This window comes from Aphis gossypii, chromosome 1 (genome assembly GCF_020184175.1).
Source record: "Aphis gossypii isolate Hap1 chromosome 1, ASM2018417v2, whole genome shotgun sequence".
NCBI classification, from domain to species: domain Eukaryota; kingdom Metazoa; phylum Arthropoda; class Insecta; order Hemiptera; family Aphididae; genus Aphis; species Aphis gossypii.
In genome coordinates this window covers 53,570,924-53,591,637 of record NC_065530.1, presented here as the reverse complement: position 1 = coordinate 53,591,637, position 20,714 = coordinate 53,570,924, and the positions used below count along the sequence as shown (strand labels likewise).

At 27.9% G+C, this 20,714-nt stretch overlaps 3 protein-coding genes across 6 annotated transcripts; 2 read left to right on the top strand and 1 right to left on the bottom strand.

The window, feature by feature from the left end:
* The first annotated feature begins 981 nt into the window (after positions 1-981).
* On the top strand, positions 982-4,695 carry LOC114120962 (BTB/POZ domain-containing protein 17). Its single transcript, XM_027983083.2, has 9 exons — positions 982-1,249; positions 1,327-1,467; positions 1,538-1,717; positions 1,786-1,905; positions 2,099-2,173; positions 2,287-2,417; positions 3,523-3,761; positions 3,824-4,008; positions 4,081-4,695. The coding sequence occupies exons 1-9, from the start codon at positions 1,187-1,189 to the stop codon at positions 4,534-4,536; spliced, it is 1,590 nt and encodes a 529-aa protein (XP_027838884.1). The 5' UTR covers positions 982-1,186; the 3' UTR covers positions 4,537-4,695.
* A 2,651-nt stretch (positions 4,696-7,346) lies between these two features.
* On the bottom strand, positions 7,347-12,563 carry LOC114120963 (anaphase-promoting complex subunit 10). Of its 4 annotated transcripts, XM_050205913.1 has the most exons (4): positions 12,191-12,563; positions 9,075-9,229; positions 7,809-8,050; positions 7,347-7,751 (listed from the first exon to the last, which is right to left on the bottom strand). In XM_050205913.1, the coding sequence occupies exons 2-4, from the start codon at positions 9,199-9,201 to the stop codon at positions 7,611-7,613; spliced, it is 510 nt and encodes a 169-aa protein (XP_050061870.1). In that variant the 5' UTR covers positions 9,202-9,229; positions 12,191-12,563; the 3' UTR covers positions 7,347-7,610. The 4 variants fall into 4 exon arrangements, with proteins under 4 accessions (XP_050061870.1, XP_050061862.1, XP_050061865.1 ...); XM_050205905.1 differs by having other exon boundaries at positions 7,347-8,050; XM_050205908.1 differs by having other exon boundaries at positions 7,347-8,050; positions 9,075-9,281; positions 12,363-12,381.
* On the top strand, positions 10,968-20,343 carry LOC114128012 (uncharacterized). The gene is made up of 2 exons (XM_050206425.1): positions 10,968-11,615; positions 20,269-20,343. Exons 1-2 carry the CDS (start codon positions 10,968-10,970, stop codon positions 20,341-20,343), a joined length of 723 nt encoding a protein of 240 aa, XP_050062382.1.
* Positions 20,344-20,714: the final 371 nt, after the last annotated feature.

The window sequence follows — 20,714 nt, the reverse complement described above, 5'->3', positions numbered from 1 at the left end:
TTTTTTATTGCTCCCAAAAGATATCTACAGTCAATAAAAAATATGTATATAAAAAAAATAAAATTACAATCATTCTATTATTTCTATTCAAAACTTGTCTTATAGCCGCTATTTATTTTGATACAATGTATTACTATGCATCATGTATAACTTATATGGCTGGAACAAATTTAGAATCTGAATGTATCAATATCATCAATGTGGCCATGTACAGAATGACTAGTTTTAAGCATCAAGTATTTTATATGTTAAGATACAAAATATTTAAATATCTACAAATTCTAATACATACAATTGCTGCTAATATTTAAAATTCAATATCATTCTCATTTTGTTATTATCACTAATATCACTAATAATCATTTGATAGTTGATACTCAAAAGTTTGTGACATAGGTAGAATGCCCCTTGGCAAACTTGTTTTATTTATTTTCAGCTGGTTATGGTTTTAATTTTGAACGTTAGAACGTTTGTACTAATCACTAAGTCTGGGCTAGCAGTAAATTATTTTAATTAAGTGTTTAAATATATGTATATAAATCGAGAAAACAAAATATAAAATTATTTGTGAGATGTGAAATTAATAATACAAGCCATTGCTTATTACCAAGGCATAATATTATTAATTGGACTCAAGAAATATTCGGATTTATTCCACATTTCTATGACGTGATTCCATTGAACAATAGGCACAGACTATCAAAGACTAGACTGCTAGTGGGCACCAATCCACGAGTGCTACAGCTTCAAGTCAGCTTGAGTGCATACTACATACAACTTTGAACTTAGGTACTGTACTATTGCATAATATAGTCATTAGTCATAGACTATGAATATACCACAGAAAACAATTATTCTGTGAATATACTATAAATTATAATATAGTGATTATAATGACTGACGTTTGACAGGTTAATTTTGTTTTTCTATTGATTATGTTATCTTGCACTTGATAAGAAATTTGATAATTTGTAATATTGTTTTCTATATTCTATGGTAATAATAAATTAAAACAAATTAAAAAAATGGATTTTTAGGTTTTTAGTAAAAAAATAAAAAATGCAATATTAATAATATAAATAATATTATGATTTCTATACTTTGCTAACAAAATTATGAAGAATTAATATAAAAATAATTAGTATTCCTTTCCTACAAACGCATTTATTAATTTTATTGATTGGGAATGAAGCGACGAAGAATGTCTGCTGAATGTGAAATGGATCATTCATATGCGATGCCTAATGTTGTGAGTTACCAATATCAAAATATTCTAAACTGCCAGTATATTGTGATTTATAACATTAAATATAATTTCACATTTAGAATGATAATTCAAATGCTTTATTGAAAAAAATTCAGAATGTTTATGCCAACAAACTATTAAATGATATTACCCTCGTCGTGGGTGGAATATCATATCCAGCTCACCGCTTTATGTTGTGTATATCCAGCGATGTGTTTGAGGTGATTTAAAATGCAAAAGTAATTTAACTATTCTGTAGAATTTGATATATTTATTATATTACATTCATAGACCATGTTGATGAACTCAACATGGAGTGACTCACATCAAGAAGTCATTGAGCTACAAGAAGTGCAACAGTGTATCGAAGTATTTCCAGTTTTTCTCCAATATTTTTATACAGGGGTAATAACGCTCGAACAATCTAATATTATGCCAATGCTAGTATTGGCTGACAAATATAATGTCAAGGTATATTGTACAGTTTATATAGATTAGTTATGTAAACAAAATTCACTAATTTAACATACCTATTTTAGGATCTTACAACATTATGTGTTGAATATATGTGTGAACATATAGCTGATGCTGCTGACCAGGGTCAATTAGTAACTTGGTTTCAATATGTATTGTCATTAAATCAACCAACTACAATTAATGTAAGTATAACTTTATTCTATCTTATTGATTTTACCATAATAATATATAAAAAATGTTTTTGTAAATTTCACATAAATGATCAATTACTATTTATACTTACATAACAGGAATCAGGGTTTGTGGGTTTTATTCCTAATAAGTATTTATTTATATATTGTAAATTGTAATATAATTTTCAAAAATTTGTTTCAGGCTTCATATTATTGTAAAATTTGGCAAGATATTGACTGTATGGAAATCAAGCCACCTTGGAATAAATTACTCAAAGTGAGATTATAATCTGTATTTTTTTTAATAACTTTTACAAATAAATTATTTATAATTTATTTTACTAATTTAAAATGATAATACTATAATATTAATACGATTTAAATAATTAGGCTTGCAGAAACTATATCAAATGGAATCTTGATTCTTGTACAAAATGTTTTAATACATTTCAATGTGATATCCTTGTTGGGCTATTGAAACAATCTGATGTTGTGGTACACGATGAAATGCAGTTGTTTGGGTAACTTTTTAAATTAAATTTTAATATTACCAATGGTGTAATTAAACTCATAAACCTTGAAAAAAGTAGAGCAATACCATAATATTATCAACTAAATATGAATCATGGGAGCTTTACTGGCAACTTTTTATATCATTATACAGGGTGATTCTTTTATCAAACAACACTCATTATTTCTAAAAGTATTCATGTTTTTGAAAATATTTTTTTACATAGTTTCAAATTGTTAAAAAAACAACATTTTTATAAAAAAATTATATTTTTAAATATTTTTTATCCTTATAATTTTTTAAGTTTTTTACTTTTTTGAATGACAACATAGATTTTTAATTTCATATTCCAAAGCAGAATAATTTTCTGAGTAATTCGATACCTAAGTATCAAATTTAGAGTGAGTAGTTTATGAGTTATACTTATTCAAAGTTTAGACAAGCGGAGTAGTGGACAAACATTTTGCGGGGTAACCCCGTACCACTCCACTCCGCGCAGCTAAACTTTAAATACGTATAACTCATAAACTACTCACCCTAAATTTGATTTTTAGGTATCGAATTACTCAGAAAATTATTCTGCTTTGGAATATGAAATTAAAAATCTATGTTGTCATTCAAAAAAGTAAAAAACTTAAAAAATTATAAGGATAAAAAATATTTAAAAATATAATTTTTTTATAAAAACGTTGTTTTTTTAACAATTAGAAACTATGTAAAAAAATATTTTCAAAAAAATGAATACTTTTGGAAATAATGAGTGTTGTTTGATAAAAAAATCACCCAGTATACATTATAATATATTTGAACACTATATAGATAACTGATGAGTGTTCTCCTATTGACGATATTGTTTGTCATCTTAATATGTGTGATTTGTAGGATGTTAACAATACTACCTGTTTTCTGAAGTCAAAAAATTGTTTTTTCTAAAATCTATAATAAACTGTAGATACATAAATAGTAAAATGTTTAAAATGTTTTATTCTATCAATTTTTGTTAATGTTTAATAAAAGTTGGGTGGGAGAGGGGCTTGGTCTCCTTCCTGATTTTGTCATTGAATATTACTTATTGATGAAATTGTAAAGATTTATAATGTATAAATGTATCATAGATGTGTTGCATCATGGTTAAACTATCAATCGGCGGAAAAACTACTTGAATGCAATGATTCAGACACAATCGAAGATTACATGAGCTCCTTAACAGAACATGTTATGTCATATATTAGATATCCAATGATTCTTCCAAGACAGATGGCCCAACTGTTAATGGTACCTGTTGTCAAACAGAATAAAGACTTTTTTGTTGATAAAATGGCTGCAGCCATGGAATACAATTTGATTAAAACAGGTATATTATTTAGAATTTAATTATTAGCCCATTATTTTGGTTATTTTATTTTTTGTTTTAAGAAAAACGGTCAGATTCTGAACATATATTAGAGTGTACGCCAAGATTGTACACTTGTGAACGATGGGGAAATTCTTTTAGAGTACGCACCAAAGTTATCCAAAACTATCAATCTATAAAGCGAGAAATTGTGACCTGTAGCAGTCTTTTTGACCGAGAACGAGAACTTAATGAAGAATCTAATTGGGTCTGTAGTCTATACACTTAAAATTACAATCAATAATTATTGCAAATTATAAACTTTCTTCTTATAAAATAGGAAATAGAAATGTATTTGAAAGGTATGTGTTTTGGTAAGGCAATGTTGGTGTCTTGGCGTGGTTCGATTGAAGTGCCAGAAGTAATAATCAAAACTGTGCGTGCAACAATTAAAATGAAATTACGACCAGAAGATATTGGAAAGGTTGCTCGTCATGTTCGTGTTGCTATTTTGGTATACGCCGTTCAAAATAAAATTGTTCATGTTGTGACGGTTGTACAAAAGGTTGTATTGTTTGACACCAATCAAAATCTGATAACTATTGATGATTTGATGGTGTATGATGCAGTGAACCAACCGACAACCAATGAAGACTTAATCCATATAAATGATACTAATGTTTCATACTTCATGTCTGATAGAGTTCCATTAAAGTTTCATGTTATTATTACTCCTATTATTACCGGTTTGACTGATACTCACGTTGGAACTAGAATACAACATGTACATTTTTAAGTGATTTTAAGTTAAAGGAATTGTAATTTAATGTTTAAAGTTTTATTTTTGTTTTAAATGTTTCTGTGATAATGTTCTTCGCCTAATGTTGGTGAAATTATATGTTTAAGTAAATGATTTTGTTTTTCTTTTAAAACTATTAAAAGCTATGATATTTTATTGATGAATTATAATTACTTTTAAAAATAAAAATTCTATAATTCATAAACGTTCATTTATCAGACTTTCTCATATAGAATTTAATTTTATTAGTAAAACATGATTAATTTTTTAACCAATATACATATTTTTTAAACTTTAAGATGGATTGCATTTAACTGATGAAGGAATTTAAATAAAAGTGAAATCTTAAGTTTCTTCTTTTTTTTAAATTTATTAAAATAATAAGAATGGGATTATAAAAATATTCATAGAACTCTGTGACTACTCAGTTATTAAGTTACTTCAGTTACTTAAGTACTTTAGAAATCTAAAGTTCCTGGTAACTAAACAAATTCATAAGGTACTCTTCTATTTAAATGAATTTAACTATAAATTATTAATTGTATGGATTTTAAATTCTTACTATATATTTACAGCCCCCCTCAAATTAACATTAATATTTTACAAACTACTAACAAACATCACATACTTACATCAAATAGAATGTGAACAAAACATAATATATTTTAAAGGAGTATAATTTTTTTTAGGTTATTCAAATAAAATTTTTTTTAAATATTATCATTCGATAGTATTGTTATTTTATGTAAATAATATAACCAATAATTTTGTATAAATTATGTAGAACATGTGCACTTATATGATCATAGATGTGTGCTACTTATTTGGTATTCATTTTATGCATATTAAGGATTAAATAAATTATAGACATACACTTAACTATTAATAAGGGAATGTTTTCGTGATATACCTTATACTTAACTTTCAAAAAGTTTTTTAAATATCTTATTTCATCATATTTATTAATGTTTTAAATTGGTCTTAATTTTGTTTATTGTTTACAATTGGTACCCTAGCGATTTTAATAGATTTAGATTAAACTGATAAAGGAATCCTATTTTATGTGTCATTTGACTATTACATTAATATAAAACCAACTTAAAAAAAAAAATTATTTAATATTTCTTACTCAAAGATCTATTTAAAGATATATAATTGTTACTTGCTATATGTTTATTTTTTCAGAATGCTAATCTGAAAGAATTCAACTTTCAAATGAACTTTTGGACCTATTATTAATAGCTATAACTAACTAACTATAGCTATGAATATTTTACCAAAGAATCTAGAATTATAATAACTGTTTCATAATTATCAGATGCATACAATGCATGCAAATTAATACAACTACTTTGGTTATATACATTTTATTATAGTTGTATTTGAGATTAATTATTAAAATGAGAATAGGACATGAGTTTTAAACAAAAAAATCAATATTAAAACTTTTTCAATAACTGATAAAAATGTAAAATTGTACATAGTATGTGTAACTAAAGATTATTTTTATATTTTCAAACGATTAAATACTATAATTATAATATGTATGGATAAATTTTATTCATACGTATTATGTAAGCCTCATTAATACCTACATATTTTACAGACTCACAATACTAGAATTGTATATTCATTAAAATATGTTTGCTTATTTATTTAAGTCATGATATATTATTATATTATTGGACTATTTTACAATATTTAAATTTGAAATATGCACATACACTAAATTAAATGTAATTAAATAAATTTATATTGAGACTTTTTGACTTTTGATCATAACATTAAGAAGTACATTCATTGTTAGAACCTTATGGTCAGAAAAACATGGTAACAATTAATTGTAAGCATTGAGTACATTCCGTTAAATTACATAATTCAAACTATCAGTCAAAAATCATTATCAGTAAATTGTTTTAACACCATTATATTAATATACTAATTATTTCAAAGAAACATAGCACACTTAAATTCTATAGAAAATAATTTGTTTAGTAATTCATGAAATATTTAAATGGACTTATAAAAGTCTATGCATATTATACACGATTGTAACTATTTTAACATATGAACATACTAGATCAGTGGTTTCAATCTCAATCTTATTAAGACCACGACTCAAAAATTATGAAGATTTTCCTCTAATAATCTATTGTGACTCACATTATTTCACTTACACAAAATCAATAAGTTTTAAAAAATCTAAGTTTGTTTATTATTTTTATTATTTATTAGTTAGTAGCTCATACATTCATAGCCAGCGGGATAGACTAGAATGTATAACAGAATCATATTTTAAATATGGTATATAAGAAATACAAACATGATAAACTAATTTCAATCAAAATTAAAGGAAAATTTGTAATATTATTTAATATTTTTGTAATAAAGGATAGATTAGTTGTTTGTTTAAAGGAATAATTATAGGCCAACAATTGAAGTTCATTAGGTTGGCCACAGTAGTCAGATTTTAACGCTCCTATACTCTCTCCAGCAATGGAACACAACACATTCCGACAAATTTCAGATTTTTGTGCATCCATACGTGATACTCTACCATCATGGAATAATTAACAGGTGTCACATAGAGATGTGTATACTCTGTAATCATTGATTCTCTCGCTGGACAGAGTATAGTTAAAACTTAAAATATCCATATCCTAATCCCAAGATGGCAATATGGGTCTTAGAAAAGCATAGTGTAATGGTTTAATGGAATTGTAATGCTTTAAAGTCCGTCATAAATTATTATACAAAGTTACATAAGAATTAAGTAAATAATAAATAATAAAAAATAAAAATCAGTATAAGAAGGTATATAATATAATATATTAACAAATAATTTTTTGATATTTTAAAAAAATTATGAAAAATTGTCATGATAGATATTATGAAAAAAAAGTGGTATGTTCTTAATAATAATAATAAATTTAATATCATAAAAATGTTAACATTTCACGTCAAAAATAAACTTAGCATTAAGGAACTATAAAATATTTTCATTATAATTTAACTGTTTTATAGTATATTATAATATCATTATTAGCAATTAAATAATAAAACAAAATAATTTACTTTATAATTGTATACTGTCTCATTTCTACAGTGCTAAAATTACCAATGAGAAGATCCCTCTTTTCAACTGGCGAGTGTACTTTAATCTGCCTCATATGTGTATCTCTTCCATTTTGATGATTGGTAATAACAGCGATTTGTAGCATGTAAGTCTTCAATGGCGAATCATTGATATCTTTAGTCATTATTCTTACCCAACCATATGGTTCGTTCAGTTCAACAACTTCAACTTCTTGTAAGTCGTTAAAATTAGTACCAGCACGTACTGATATACGACCAGGTGTATAGCTTTCATCTAATCTATAGTCAATGTATATGCATATATCACGCACAACTGTCTTACGTCTAAATTGAATATTAACCAAATGTGGAAGTTGGCCATCTGACTGCCAGTAAGTTTCCATACAATCATCTCTTAACTGGTCTACACCAAAGCCTGAAATAAATAATAATACAACATTTACAATATAATTAACTTAATTAAAATAATAATAATTTAGGAGTTTAATTGTAGATATAATAGAGTCTGAAGTATCTATTTAAGTAGTATTAGTTTATGAACTTTATACAAGAAACTTATTAATACATACAATGTATACAGTGGGAATTTTCCAACACACTAAAAAATTGTGCCTAAATTGTTAATTATGAGGTTAAGTATTACACACAATACTAGCTATGAAAAAAGATCCATCAAATGACTCGGTAACCTATACCATTTAATACAATTGGGTACTTTTCGATTATCCCGACTACCATGAGTCTCAATCCTATTATCACGACTGCCTCCTCAAAGCTTTGACCAACATGAATTTATTTATACAATTAGTATAATGTATATTATAGTATAATTTTTATTATTACACAATCGAGACTACCTTTCTTTATACGACATAATTTAAAAAAATGAATTAAAAATTAAAAACTATTACAAAAACTAGAAATAAAATTCAAAATTAATAACAGACTCGAGGAGGAAAATGTTTAGCCATGCAATTTAAAACACTTATAAACGGATTATTATACTTTTGACACCACATGATTTTAATTAAATAACTACCTTGATGAGAATTAGAAGTCAGTGATGCCACTTGCTCGCTCGGACATTTAAAATGAAAATATCCCTTGATTTGCTATGCTACACCACCTAAGGTAGGTCACAATCACAGTTTAGTCTGTGATCATAGGGTTAAAAAACGATTCCCATAATTTTGCTAACAACGATTGGTAATAATTATTAAATAATAGTTATTTGGTTGGGTAGTCGTGATTGACTGAAGACGACGGTCATCAACATGTATAGTATGTAGTCTAGATAAAGGAATTAGATCAGTGGTAGACGCAGCATTGGCCGGTAGTCGGGATAATCGAAAAGTATCTACAATCGTAGTTAAGTTAACTCTTCACAAAAAAAGTAAGATTAAATATTTATGTAGATTTCAAAAAACTTTTCATTTTACCCGGTTTACACGAAGATAGACTCCATATAGCTTGACTACCAACTTCACGTACGATTCCAGCACGTACATCTTTCATAGGATCGATTTTTTCTTCCTCAGATGCATTATTGTTATTTGGAGTTGCCATTTTAATGTTTGCACTGTCAGCCTAAAACCTAGTAAATAATAAACACATCAAAAGAAAATTAAAAATAAACCAAATATGTATATAAATACCTGGTGTTTGCGCCGCAAAACAAATTTATATTGTGTCATTTATGTTATCATATTCATGTGCATGTATCGGTGCGTTCCACAGTTGCAGCCTTGTCGGCGGACGCTTATCAGGCGTTCGTGTGCGACCGGCCAGCTGTGGAACCATTATCAGTGTTTTCTAGTTTATTCGGTTATGTTCAAAACTTTTAAGTTGTTTCGGTTTGTCATGCTTTCAGTGTCACAAAGTTTCTAATTTTTCCATTGTTCAGTGTTTAGTGTGGTGACACTGAAAGGCCGTTCATTTGAGTTTCTTCCACGAATAATCTTAATTCGTGGTTTCTTCGTGTGTTTTCATCCGTTACATACTTACATGTAGAAGTCAATTTACTTCACTTTTTGTCGCTGTCCAGTCAGCATTGTTTTTCGTTCTACATGTTCTGTTTGCAGTCGTCCCAAACCACGTTGTTGTGATTTTGTGAATTCGTCGTCTGGTAATTATCGTTCTCAGCATTTTTATTGCTTTCATTAATTTGTTTATCCCCAGTTTAGGGTGGTCAAAATTACCAGCGATTTGTGTAGTGATTCAACGTGTTTTGGTGTACCTCGTTGCTCGTGGGGACAGTAGCGTGTGCTAAAGATCCTGTCCCGGCTGCATTCAGTGTTTCATTGGTGTGAGTTCTTCGTGAACAGTTGTCGGCACACATTCGCACGTACGCAGGGTCAAATTTTGTTTTTATTGTAACTTATTTGACATATTTACAGGCCCTGGTGCGGTAGCGTGGGTGTAAAACCAGGTGTGTGTCTCAACTGTTATGTGAGTATTGGTCGTCCAAATGTTTATGTGTATGACCGACGGGTCTTAGGTATTGCATTTATATTATTGTTGCGTGCCAGTATCAGATTTGAATCCAAATGGTTAATTTGAATGAAAGTTAAACTTAATAACGTAATATGTCTTTATTGCATATAAACAAAATACATGTAACAAATAAAATAAGTGGCTGAGTGACGTGAAAGTGCTCAGTTGTTGATAGCTTTGGTACATCTGCCGTTGCTGGTCTTCGGGCTCCCTTATATATTGTGGTGCGTCTCTTGTTTACGTCGTGTGGTCGTCTTCTGAGCAAAACCAGGTGTCGTTGTTGTTGTTGCAAATTCGGACACGAATTTGAGAATGTGCAGTAACATCTCAAATGCATCATTATAAATGTAATTATTGGTGCGCTTACTATCCCGACACGTGTCATGGTCATAGTAGCATCCGCATTACCTTGACACGAGACATGGTCATACTAACTTAGCCTTGTAATCTCGTAGATATCTTATAGATATCTCGTAGCCCATAACATTATATTAGTTACCGTTGTTTTTCATTTATATTATATTATTTTGTATCAATAAACCAATTGCTACCACCCTTTATTATTATTATTATTTTATTAGTACTATTTTATTTGAACGCGCTGAGGTAGTGCGTCACATTATGTTGCCTACCTCACAGTCGTGAAGGCACAACTTATTATTATATTAAGCGCTGAACGCGGCATCATTTTTGGTGACCTCGACGTGATATGTGGTGGTAGCAATTATTGTATTTCTAGTAGTGTTATTTGATTTTTATTGTATTTCATTGTTTTCTTATTTTGTTTTTTGATTGTGAGATAAGCACTTAGTGCACTACATTTATTTTGTATAGCAGCAATGGGTGAAGAAAGGTCGTTGAAGTTAGTAAAAAGGAAACTGAAGATCATCACCACTGAACTTACAGCAATGTCAACATTCAGTTCTCACTTTAACGCTTCCACTGATGACATAAACAAAGTTCGTGTACGATTCGAAAGCCTGCTTGATACAGTTGACAGATTTGAATCGCATCAAACAGAGCTTGAGGATCTTGAGGATGAGGTCCCTGATAACCTACGGATTGCTGAGAGGATGGCGTTTAAAGACCTCTTTTTCAGTGTCAAATCATCATTAATGAAACTTGTGGATGCCAGTCAAGAAAACCGTTCAACGTCACCATCTTATAGTGAAGTCACTAAGTACAATGGGGAAAATGCTATGAGGTTGCCTCCAATCAATGCTCCAAAATTTACTGGTGATTGGCAGATGTGGACATCTTTCATTGACTCATTTAATGCCATGTTCCATAATAACAAAACTTTGGCACCGGTTCAACGTTTGCATTACCTAAAGAGTTGCTTAGAAGGTCAAGCGAGTGATGTCATAAGATCAATACCCACGACTGGAGAAAATTATTTGCAAGCTTATAACACACTTGTTAATAGATATGAAAACAAGGGTGCCATTATCCAGTCGCACATAAGGTCACTGTTGGAAACTCCAAAGGTACACACACGCTACTGTCCCCACGAGCAACGAGGTACACCAAAACACGTTGAATCACTACACAAATCGCTGGTAATTTTGACCTCCCTAAACTGGGGATAAACAAATTAATGAAAGCAATAAAAATGCTGAGAACGATAATTACCAGACGACGAATTCACAAAATCACAACAACGTGGTTTGGGACGACTGCAAACAGAACATGTAGAACGAAAAACAATGCTGACTGGACAGCGACAAAAAGTGAAGTAAATTGACTTCTACATGTAACGGATGAAAACACACGAAGAAACTCAAATGAACGGCCTTTCAGTGTCACCACACTAAACACTGAACAATGGAAAAATTAGAAACTTTGTGACACTGAAAGCATGACAAACCGAAACAACTTAAAAGTTTTGAACATAACCGAATAAACTAGAAAACACTGATAATGGTTCCACAGCTGGCCGGTCGCACACGAACGCCTGATAAGCGTCCGCCGACAAGGCTGCAACTGTGGAACGCACCGATACATGCACATGAATATGATAACATAAATGACACAATATAAATTTGTTTTGCGGCGCAAACACCTGGTAAATACTAAAATACTCTTGAACAGCAAATCAAGTCAGTAGTTTTATATATATTAGAGTTTTCACATCAGACTGCAATAATATTTTGATCGAATGATCGTTAAATAGAATACGGAAATCACCTAAACGTTGGAACTGGAATAAATTGTAATTTGTCTGTTTGCCAATGATTGAACGATGGTCGATGGATATTCAAATCGAAATTATATCAGTATTCAGTATGAGTAATTCGGTAATTTCAAATTTTTCAAATAATAAATATTTTTCTTATCAATGTGTGATAAAATAATTTTCCGTATTGCCAACTTAGGTCGGTGTCACACTTGCGGAATAATCGCGACATGTAGCGATTTTATTTTTTCCGTGCGGAAATTCAGCTGTAATGTATCCAGTAGTATTTAAATACCTATATGAATTTCGATAACCGCGGAAAATCCGCAAGTGTGACACCGGCAAGGCCGTAACTATGGGGAGGGTCCAGGGGTCCGGATCCCCCTCCGAAATTTTTAAAAGTAGAAATATTTAACGTAAATTAATAGATAAAAATGATAAGTGTTCAGTATCTAGATATTAAAAAAATTGTTGGACCCCCTCGAAATTTTTTTTCAGTTACGGCCTTGAACACTGGTCTTATTGTCAAATGTTAATTCTGTGATTTAAAATGATAAAATAATAGGTAATGCACATCAATAAAGTATACTTATTACCTATCCGTAAGTAAAAACAAAAATCAAAATCAAACTAATCGAAGGGGTAAGATTCTTTTTACAAGCGAATTAGCGAAATTAAGTATAAACTTATAAACTAATACCCAAAATATATTATAATGCTTCCAATTACCGTATAAAAATAATGCTTAATATGTAGGTTTGGTTTTTCAGCTTTTGGTGCACTATTATCTCAATTTATTCTTACTCAGACGAAGTGAAAATGTATGTAATATTGTACTGTAGTCTCAAATCTGTATTCAATTATAGTTATGTAGAGAATGGCGCAAATTATTCTTGGTGAATAGTTATTATTTATTTATACTTCAAAATTGGATAGATATTCGTTGAGATTATTAATAATATTAAACTGTAAAATGTTTTCGAGAAAATGGTAACGAAACGATCAGTGAGCATCGATCCACTATAGTTTATAATTTTTGTATTGTATTATATAGTGCATATACTAATATTATCTCACTGTCTATAATCTATAGTTAAAAAGTAAAATAAACTTAGATATTTTTATTTATAGTTACTTAATTAAAAGTTGCTGTATAACTGTATAGATATAAATTTGGTTTTTTTAGTTCCGAAATATGTCCCATAGGTAGTCGTTTACACAGTAATAACTGTACAAAGATGATAAGTTCTCATTCTCAACTGAAAATATAAAATATTTATATGTGTAAAACATTGTACCTATAGTATAATCTCAGACTATAATAATATATAGTCTGAAAGTTTGTGATCTGGGTATAATCATTACCTATTTCATAGGTAGGTACGATACTACGGGAGGATTTGGAGAAAATTATGTAACGATAAGAAGCTATAAATATTGTAATATCTATTACAATCAAATAACTATTATCGAAATGTAAAAACCCACAAGGTCAAAAATCAGTAATAAAACTAAAGTAGAAGTAGCAATTAAGTCGCTATTACAAACTATAACATTATGCAAATTAAACTATAGGTATATATTATCAAAATCTATAACTGAGGTATGCCGACAATAATATTTTTTTTGTTTATTTATTTTGTCAATATCATTATCATTATTCTTGCCATTTGCCAATCTTGATATTTGAATAAGTTATTAATTTTACGAACTACTACTGTAGTATTATTATTATTTACATTATATCCACATAAGGACTTAAATACGTAAAAAAAAAATTACAATAAGTGATTAGTTTTATTTTATATTTTAACTAATTTCAAAAAAAAAAATTTCTTAGATGTATTATATATTTAAAAAGATTTGATAAATATAATATAATCGGAATTCGAAAATCGATGGAATGATTATAATAATTTATAATGGCTATCATTGACATTCAACTAATTAACATCACGCATGGTTGTAGATTAATAACTTATTATTTTCAGCATTGGTGAAATCAAAGTACCTACCTATTTGATATTTTGTTAGTATATTATTTGTAAGAACACAATCATACGATTAAAATATATACGGAAAAAAAGTTAACAGCAATCGCTCTTGTAGTTCTCCTTTAAAAATAGGTACACAAATACACTCTTAGGTATATACTACTTATATTTTCTGTCTATAATATATGTATATAATACTATATATATAATATATTATTTAGGTACATAATATCTTTGTTATTTTAACAATCTAATTTTGTGTTTATTTAGATAAAAGTTAGCAAAAGATACCTGATACCTTTGTTGTGAATTTATAACACAGTAAATTGATGCCAACAATTTAAAAATAATTGTAATAATTGTCTTCAAACGTTAACAAAAATATTTTGCATAATAATTGCATTCTTGTACAGCGGCCGATATTTTGTCCAACGATACATCGATCAATCGATTGTGTATTGATGTGTTGATTCTACCAGGCTAGACGAATTGCCTATACAATACTCCTAGAAAAATGTCAGATTGTAAAAATTTCAAGACTACAATCAAAACGAATGGGTATGATAAATGTTATCATATAACTTAATCAGTCCGGTGCACAATCTATATGATCTGATTCCATTACGCGGTTATTACTTGATTATATCAAACACTAATAGTGAATAATATTGACCATTATATTATGGCTGGGATCGGGTTGGACGAAGCGATTGTAATAAACGATCGTTTACATAACCACTGCTCATCACATAATAATATTTAGTGAAATTATCGAAACAGTGAAGAGGCTATATGGCTGTATACATAATATTATACTCGTATACTGCACATACCCATCATATACATATTAACCGTTTAGTATAATACAAATCAAGTTGTGATATGAACATAATATATTATATTGTTATTTGTTATATATACGTAGTTACTCCAAAATTAATCTCAGGTTTATAAAAGTATTTCTCTTAACTAGAAATGTATGTAAAAAAAGTTTTTTTTTCTTAAAAAATATTTTAAATTATTATGATTAATGTATATAATATATAAAGATAAAGTTGCCTATAATAAATATACATATATAATATAAAATGTTCTTACGGTATCCATTTAAAAATTGATCTATCTTGAAGCATGGTTTTTACTTTTTATAAAGACTTATTTTGAGACATATTGTGTTTCTTGAAATCTCTAATGATCACCAGGTTAGCTATCTATAATTCAGTGAATGTATAAAAATGAAACCAAAATATAATGAATTTAACAAAATAATGATAGGTAGACATTTTCTTTATAATCTTATCTTTAAGTTTGATATCAATTGTACTCGAATATAAAAAACAATCAAAGTACAAAAATCAGAACTACGTCGATTATACTTACACTGAACGTAAATTTGTCAAATTACTCGTGTATAACCACTAACCAGTACGAGTACGAGTATAATATTGTGAAAGACGAAGAAGACGAATAACGGCGGATACAACATATGAGTGGCACTTGATACGGTTTAAGTACCTAGCGACCAAACATTACTTTAGTATTTTCTAGTATAAAATATGTATATTGTTAAGTACAAAATACGTTTATTAATTATTTTGTATCAATTAATAATGTTCAGAGGGTAATATGTACATAAATGTATAAGACATAAAGTTGATAAGCGGCACCGTACCTGTAAACAATTTATTTAAAAATACAATTTCACGATTATGTACGCAATACAAAATAATATTGTTAGATTGTAATTTTTTAATAATATATATTGTTAAATATATTTGTGGTAGTACCTATATGAAATGTTTAAAACGATTTATCAATTTATTTTTTAAAACTCATAACACAATACTATAAAAGTAATAGTTATTCACCATCCCAAACACACATGGTGTTCAAAATGAATATTTTCAGTCCTTTCGGTAAAGCCCACCCCACATAAAACGAACATGGCCAATTTAAAAGTATTATATCACTGCCGATACTAAAATAGGGCGCTCTTTTTAAATTGACTGCCAACTCTCAACGGGAGGGACGTTATCCCAGTTAAGATTAATGAATTGTTTCGAGACCAATTTCTTAGGGATCGTTATTTTTTTCTAACATTTTTTTTACGATGCTTGTCGCCTTATTACTCCCAATCGCCATTTTTAAAGACACCACATAATTTGGTACAGAAAAAACATAAAGACAATGGATCGATATTTTTCTTTATTATCTATGAATATTTTTGTTTCATTCCTCTATGATTTATAGGTTTAAGTAAATATATTTTGAGCAGTTATATAATTATATATATTTTAATAAATATATTTATTTTTAATTTTATTGTTTATATTTTGTTCGGGAAACGAAGTGCATTCGTGTTAAGTTTGGTTGCATAATGATATACAATTTGGCATAACGCGCAAGAATAAATTATAATAGAAATAATCAAATAAATAATTGTAAAAAAGAAAATCAATATAAGTATCGCTAATGGAAGACTGCTTAATCAACCCTTTCATGCCAACTCCCACCCTTAGCATATAAACTTATTTATTGTGCATCTTATATGTATAGATTATTTATTTAAAATTAAAAAAAAAAATGAAATAAATGTATGGATGATATTTTCGACATATCAACTTTATATAAGTATATAACTATCCCACCTAGCGTGCTCGTGCAAAATTTTCTGAAGTAGTATTTAAAAAAAAATTATTTTTGCTTGGGTGCTCGATGTTAGACTAAATATTTTTTCTAAAGTATTCTGTAAAGCTTCTATCGATTTTCTAATACTTTCTTGTAAACAATATTATTCATAGTTTTATACTAGAAACTAAAAATAAAAAACAAAACAGTATTATTCATTTTTATGATTAGGAACATAGATTTATAAATCGTTTTCCAAGCTTATACATGGGAGTAAACAGCATAGCAATTATATCCTTGTATATACTTTATGGTCCATAAAAATTACGCCTTTTATAATGGTTCAAACTTTGTTCAATTCATTATTTATATTCGTATAGTTCTCAGACGACACGGTGTTTTTTTATAACTTTATGGCTTTATGTGTGTATTTACTATTTTCCAATTATTTAAAAAATTAATAACTTTATAGTTGATTGTTAATTAACTTAAAGAATCAGAAATGGGTTTCAACTGTCCGAACAAACGCACTGTGCTGGTGTGTTATTTTCTATCAGTTCGAAATGATGTATTATGTATATAAATACATGATGATCTGAAATTACTGCATTAAAGTACTAAATGTGATAATAAATTGGTTATTTAGATATATTTAAGTTAAGTTATGAAGAAAAATATAAGAAAATATAATATTTATCCTAAACAATAATTTCGTTTTATTTTTTTATTGTTCATTAAATTCAGTATGAATTTTGAATAACATATAATTATTAGGAAACTTTATTTTATTTGTTTAGGTTACTAATTTTAATTGATTTAATTCATTATAGAATAATAAAGTTTCTATATTTATATTACCAGAGATCGAATTCTCATGTATAATTGGAACTTTTTATTTTGTGTTTCAAACCCAACAAAAATAAGTTAAAATTTAAATTAAGTGAAGTAGATTAATTTAAACAAGGTTTAATTGTGTACATGCTTTTGTAATAAAAAAATAAGAAACTTCATATTTTAATTCGAATTTCATTAAATGCGTGTTTTGTATTATTATTTATTACAAATGTTATACCTAGATATTACCTATTTTAAGAATGTGTTACTTTATCACTGTCATTTTATATTAGAACTTAATATAATACGATGTAATAAAGATAGTAAAAATCTAACGAAGATGTGACAACCATATATGACTCGACTCATATAGATGCGGATGGAAAATATTGTACAGTCTATACCTTTTACCCAAATCGTAGCTGTTGAAGAAAACTTAACTGTAGGTATATTTTAATAAAATGTTACAAATTATAGATTATATTTTATATGCATTGTATAATATATTATATTATATGTACTACTATTACATTAAAAAATATGAAGTAAATAGTAATGACACATTTTTGCAAATTTTAAGATTTTAATTGCACGTTTTTCTGTTGTTTTCTGTACAATAATTTAGTGTTTAAGTATAACAAGTAAATTTTTGATAGTTAAAAAAATATTTAATAATATAATTGGAAATATTTTTTTTTTTTATATATATATACCTACCTATATAGGTATAAATTATAATATTTATTAATTATTATTTATTTTATTTTGATACTAAATGTTTGAGTTATACCTACATATCTGTAGAGTACAAGAATAATATTCATTCAATAGCTGCTAAACAGTTACATAATTTACCGATTATTTTTAGGACAAAAACCGTAGAAACTTTCAAAGTTTCATAAGTGTAATTTAATTGTAAGTTAGACGACTTTGAAAGAATATAAGGGTAGTTGTACAAGTTGAAGTAAAATAATCCACATCTTAAGACCTACATTTTATCCTCCTTGAACCCCTATAGGACGTTGATCCAAAACATTATACGTGCTAAATGATAGAACTATTAAAATTCCCTTTTATATGTTCGTCTGTACTCTATAGGAATATATAAGCATGTTGATCTACGGAATGATAGGAATTTTATAAAATAATGTAAAAATCCACTCGGGTGTATATAATATCTCGTATGATTATATTCCATAAATACTATTTTTTAATGAATAATATATTTCATTTTTGAATTTTGAGCGGAGCGATTAATGTATTTAAACATTAAAATTATTTTATTCAGTAATTATTACTGTATTTACAAGATATTGTTTGGATGTATTAATATATTGTACTTGAATACGAATTAAATAGGTTATATTATTAAAATTTAAGACTAGTAACGGTGTTAAAATAGTTTGTTGAATATACTCACAAGATTATTGATAACAATGATAACTTATGATAAATGTGTGTATACTTACAGCATGTTATATCATCTCGCGTAAGAGATGCTATTATAAATATTTTATTATATTAATAAACCTAAGTTTTGAAAAGAATATTACACCACTTAAACAGTTCTATTTTGATAAGTGATAATGATTTATGATAAGTAAAAGATTAGGTTTAGGCACACTAATTGAAATATCTTAAAATTTAGAAATACGTATCTGATAATATTATAATATAGTATAAGGTATAACTATTGACGGCGATATTATATAAAATCTATAATATATGACAATTGACAATTGTATTTGTTATTTTACAATACATAAAAACAATTTGTTATAACAAATAAAAATATGAATTTAAATGTAAATAAATGCCATTGATAATATTATGAGAATGATAACTAAAATTAACTAATGATAACTAGGTACAGACATGTGGTTAATTTAATAATATATCTTCTTATGATATGTCTTGGACTGTGTTATATAAAATAATACCTACCTACATTGATTTTAGAATATTATAGGATATTCTATTATCAATGCTACCTATCTTATAAATTATATAAAAAACTTCTTTAATACTGTCCTCGATGAGTGGTAATACTGTATGTAACCAACAATCAACATAGGTATAGTTTTTCAATCTAATTGAATATCTTACATTTTTAAATGTTAATTGTAATTATAATGTTATATTTAATAATATGTAGTTATAAGTTATGTGTATACTTTTACATTCTTTGTAATAAAAGTTAATTTAAAATGCTTAAATAAATCTACTTTAATTTTGCATACATTAATTATTAAATTCTTGACATGTTTTTAGTATATGTGATTATTAATATGATTAAATCATGCGATTTCATCGTATACGTGTAAAACATAAGTATAATATTATATATACCTATACTGTCTAACCCATTTATAATAAAGTGTGTGAAATTCTGTTACAATAAATATTAATTCATACCATAAAGTTCTCTTTATAACCATGCAAAGTTGTATTTATTTTAAAGTTTAGTTTAATTCTAAGTTTTCAATATTTATTTTACTGTTTAAATAGGTTGAAGCGTCATATACACAACAGCACCAGGGTGTGTCTGCTTGCATTTCACAAGTTACTGACGATGTGCGGTAAAAGAAAAAAGAAAAAAACGATAGAAAAAGAAATCTAAAAGCGAGGAAGCAGCAGAATGAAAGAGTAAGAGAAGTAGAGAGAGAGTGAGAGAAAGACACTGTAGCGTGTGTCTGTGTGTGTGTGCTGTGTGTGCGTGAGTGCGTGTAAGAGCCTAAGCGAGGAAGAATGAAAGACTGAGAGGGAATATTACTATTCAGGGGGTTTTCGGGGATACTTTTGGCTGGGGTGAAATATTTTGATTAATGATCCACCGGCAAGGAACTGCCGCGTCTTAAGTCAGTCGACGGAGACAGCCAGTGCCAGGGACAGGGCACATAACGAATATCGAAAACCCCAGGAGGTCGGTTAATACCCCCTTTTTCATTTTTTTC

What these genes read in the sequence shown, in the direction of transcription:
- LOC114120962 (XM_027983083.2), top strand. Translation starts at nt 1,187, where the DNA reads ATGAAGCGACGAAGAATGTCTGCTGAATGTGAAATGGATCATTCATAT. An exon ending in CATATGCGATGCCTAATGTT is followed by an intron (nt 1,250 to 1,326) that starts GTGAGTTACCAA and finishes TTTCACATTTAG; the next exon opens with AATGATAATTCAAATGCTTT. An exon ending in ATACAATTTGATTAAAACAG is followed by an intron (nt 3,762 to 3,823) that starts GTATATTATTTA and finishes TTTTGTTTTAAG; the next exon opens with AAAAACGGTCAGATTCTGAA.
- LOC114128012 (XM_050206425.1), top strand. Translation starts at nt 10,968, where the DNA reads ATGGGTGAAGAAAGGTCGTTGAAGTTAGTAAAAAGGAAACTGAAGATC. An exon ending in CACTGTTGGAAACTCCAAAG is followed by an intron (nt 11,616 to 20,268) that starts GTACACACACGC and finishes CTGTTTAAATAG; the next exon opens with GTTGAAGCGTCATATACACA.
- LOC114120963 (XM_050205905.1), bottom strand. Translation starts at nt 9,201, where the DNA reads ATGGCAACTCCAAATAACAATAATGCATCTGAGGAAGAAAAAATCGAT. An exon ending in TCTATCTTCGTGTAAACCGG is followed by an intron (nt 8,051 to 9,074) that starts GTAAAATGAAAA and finishes TATTTATTTCAG; the next exon opens with GCTTTGGTGTAGACCAGTTA.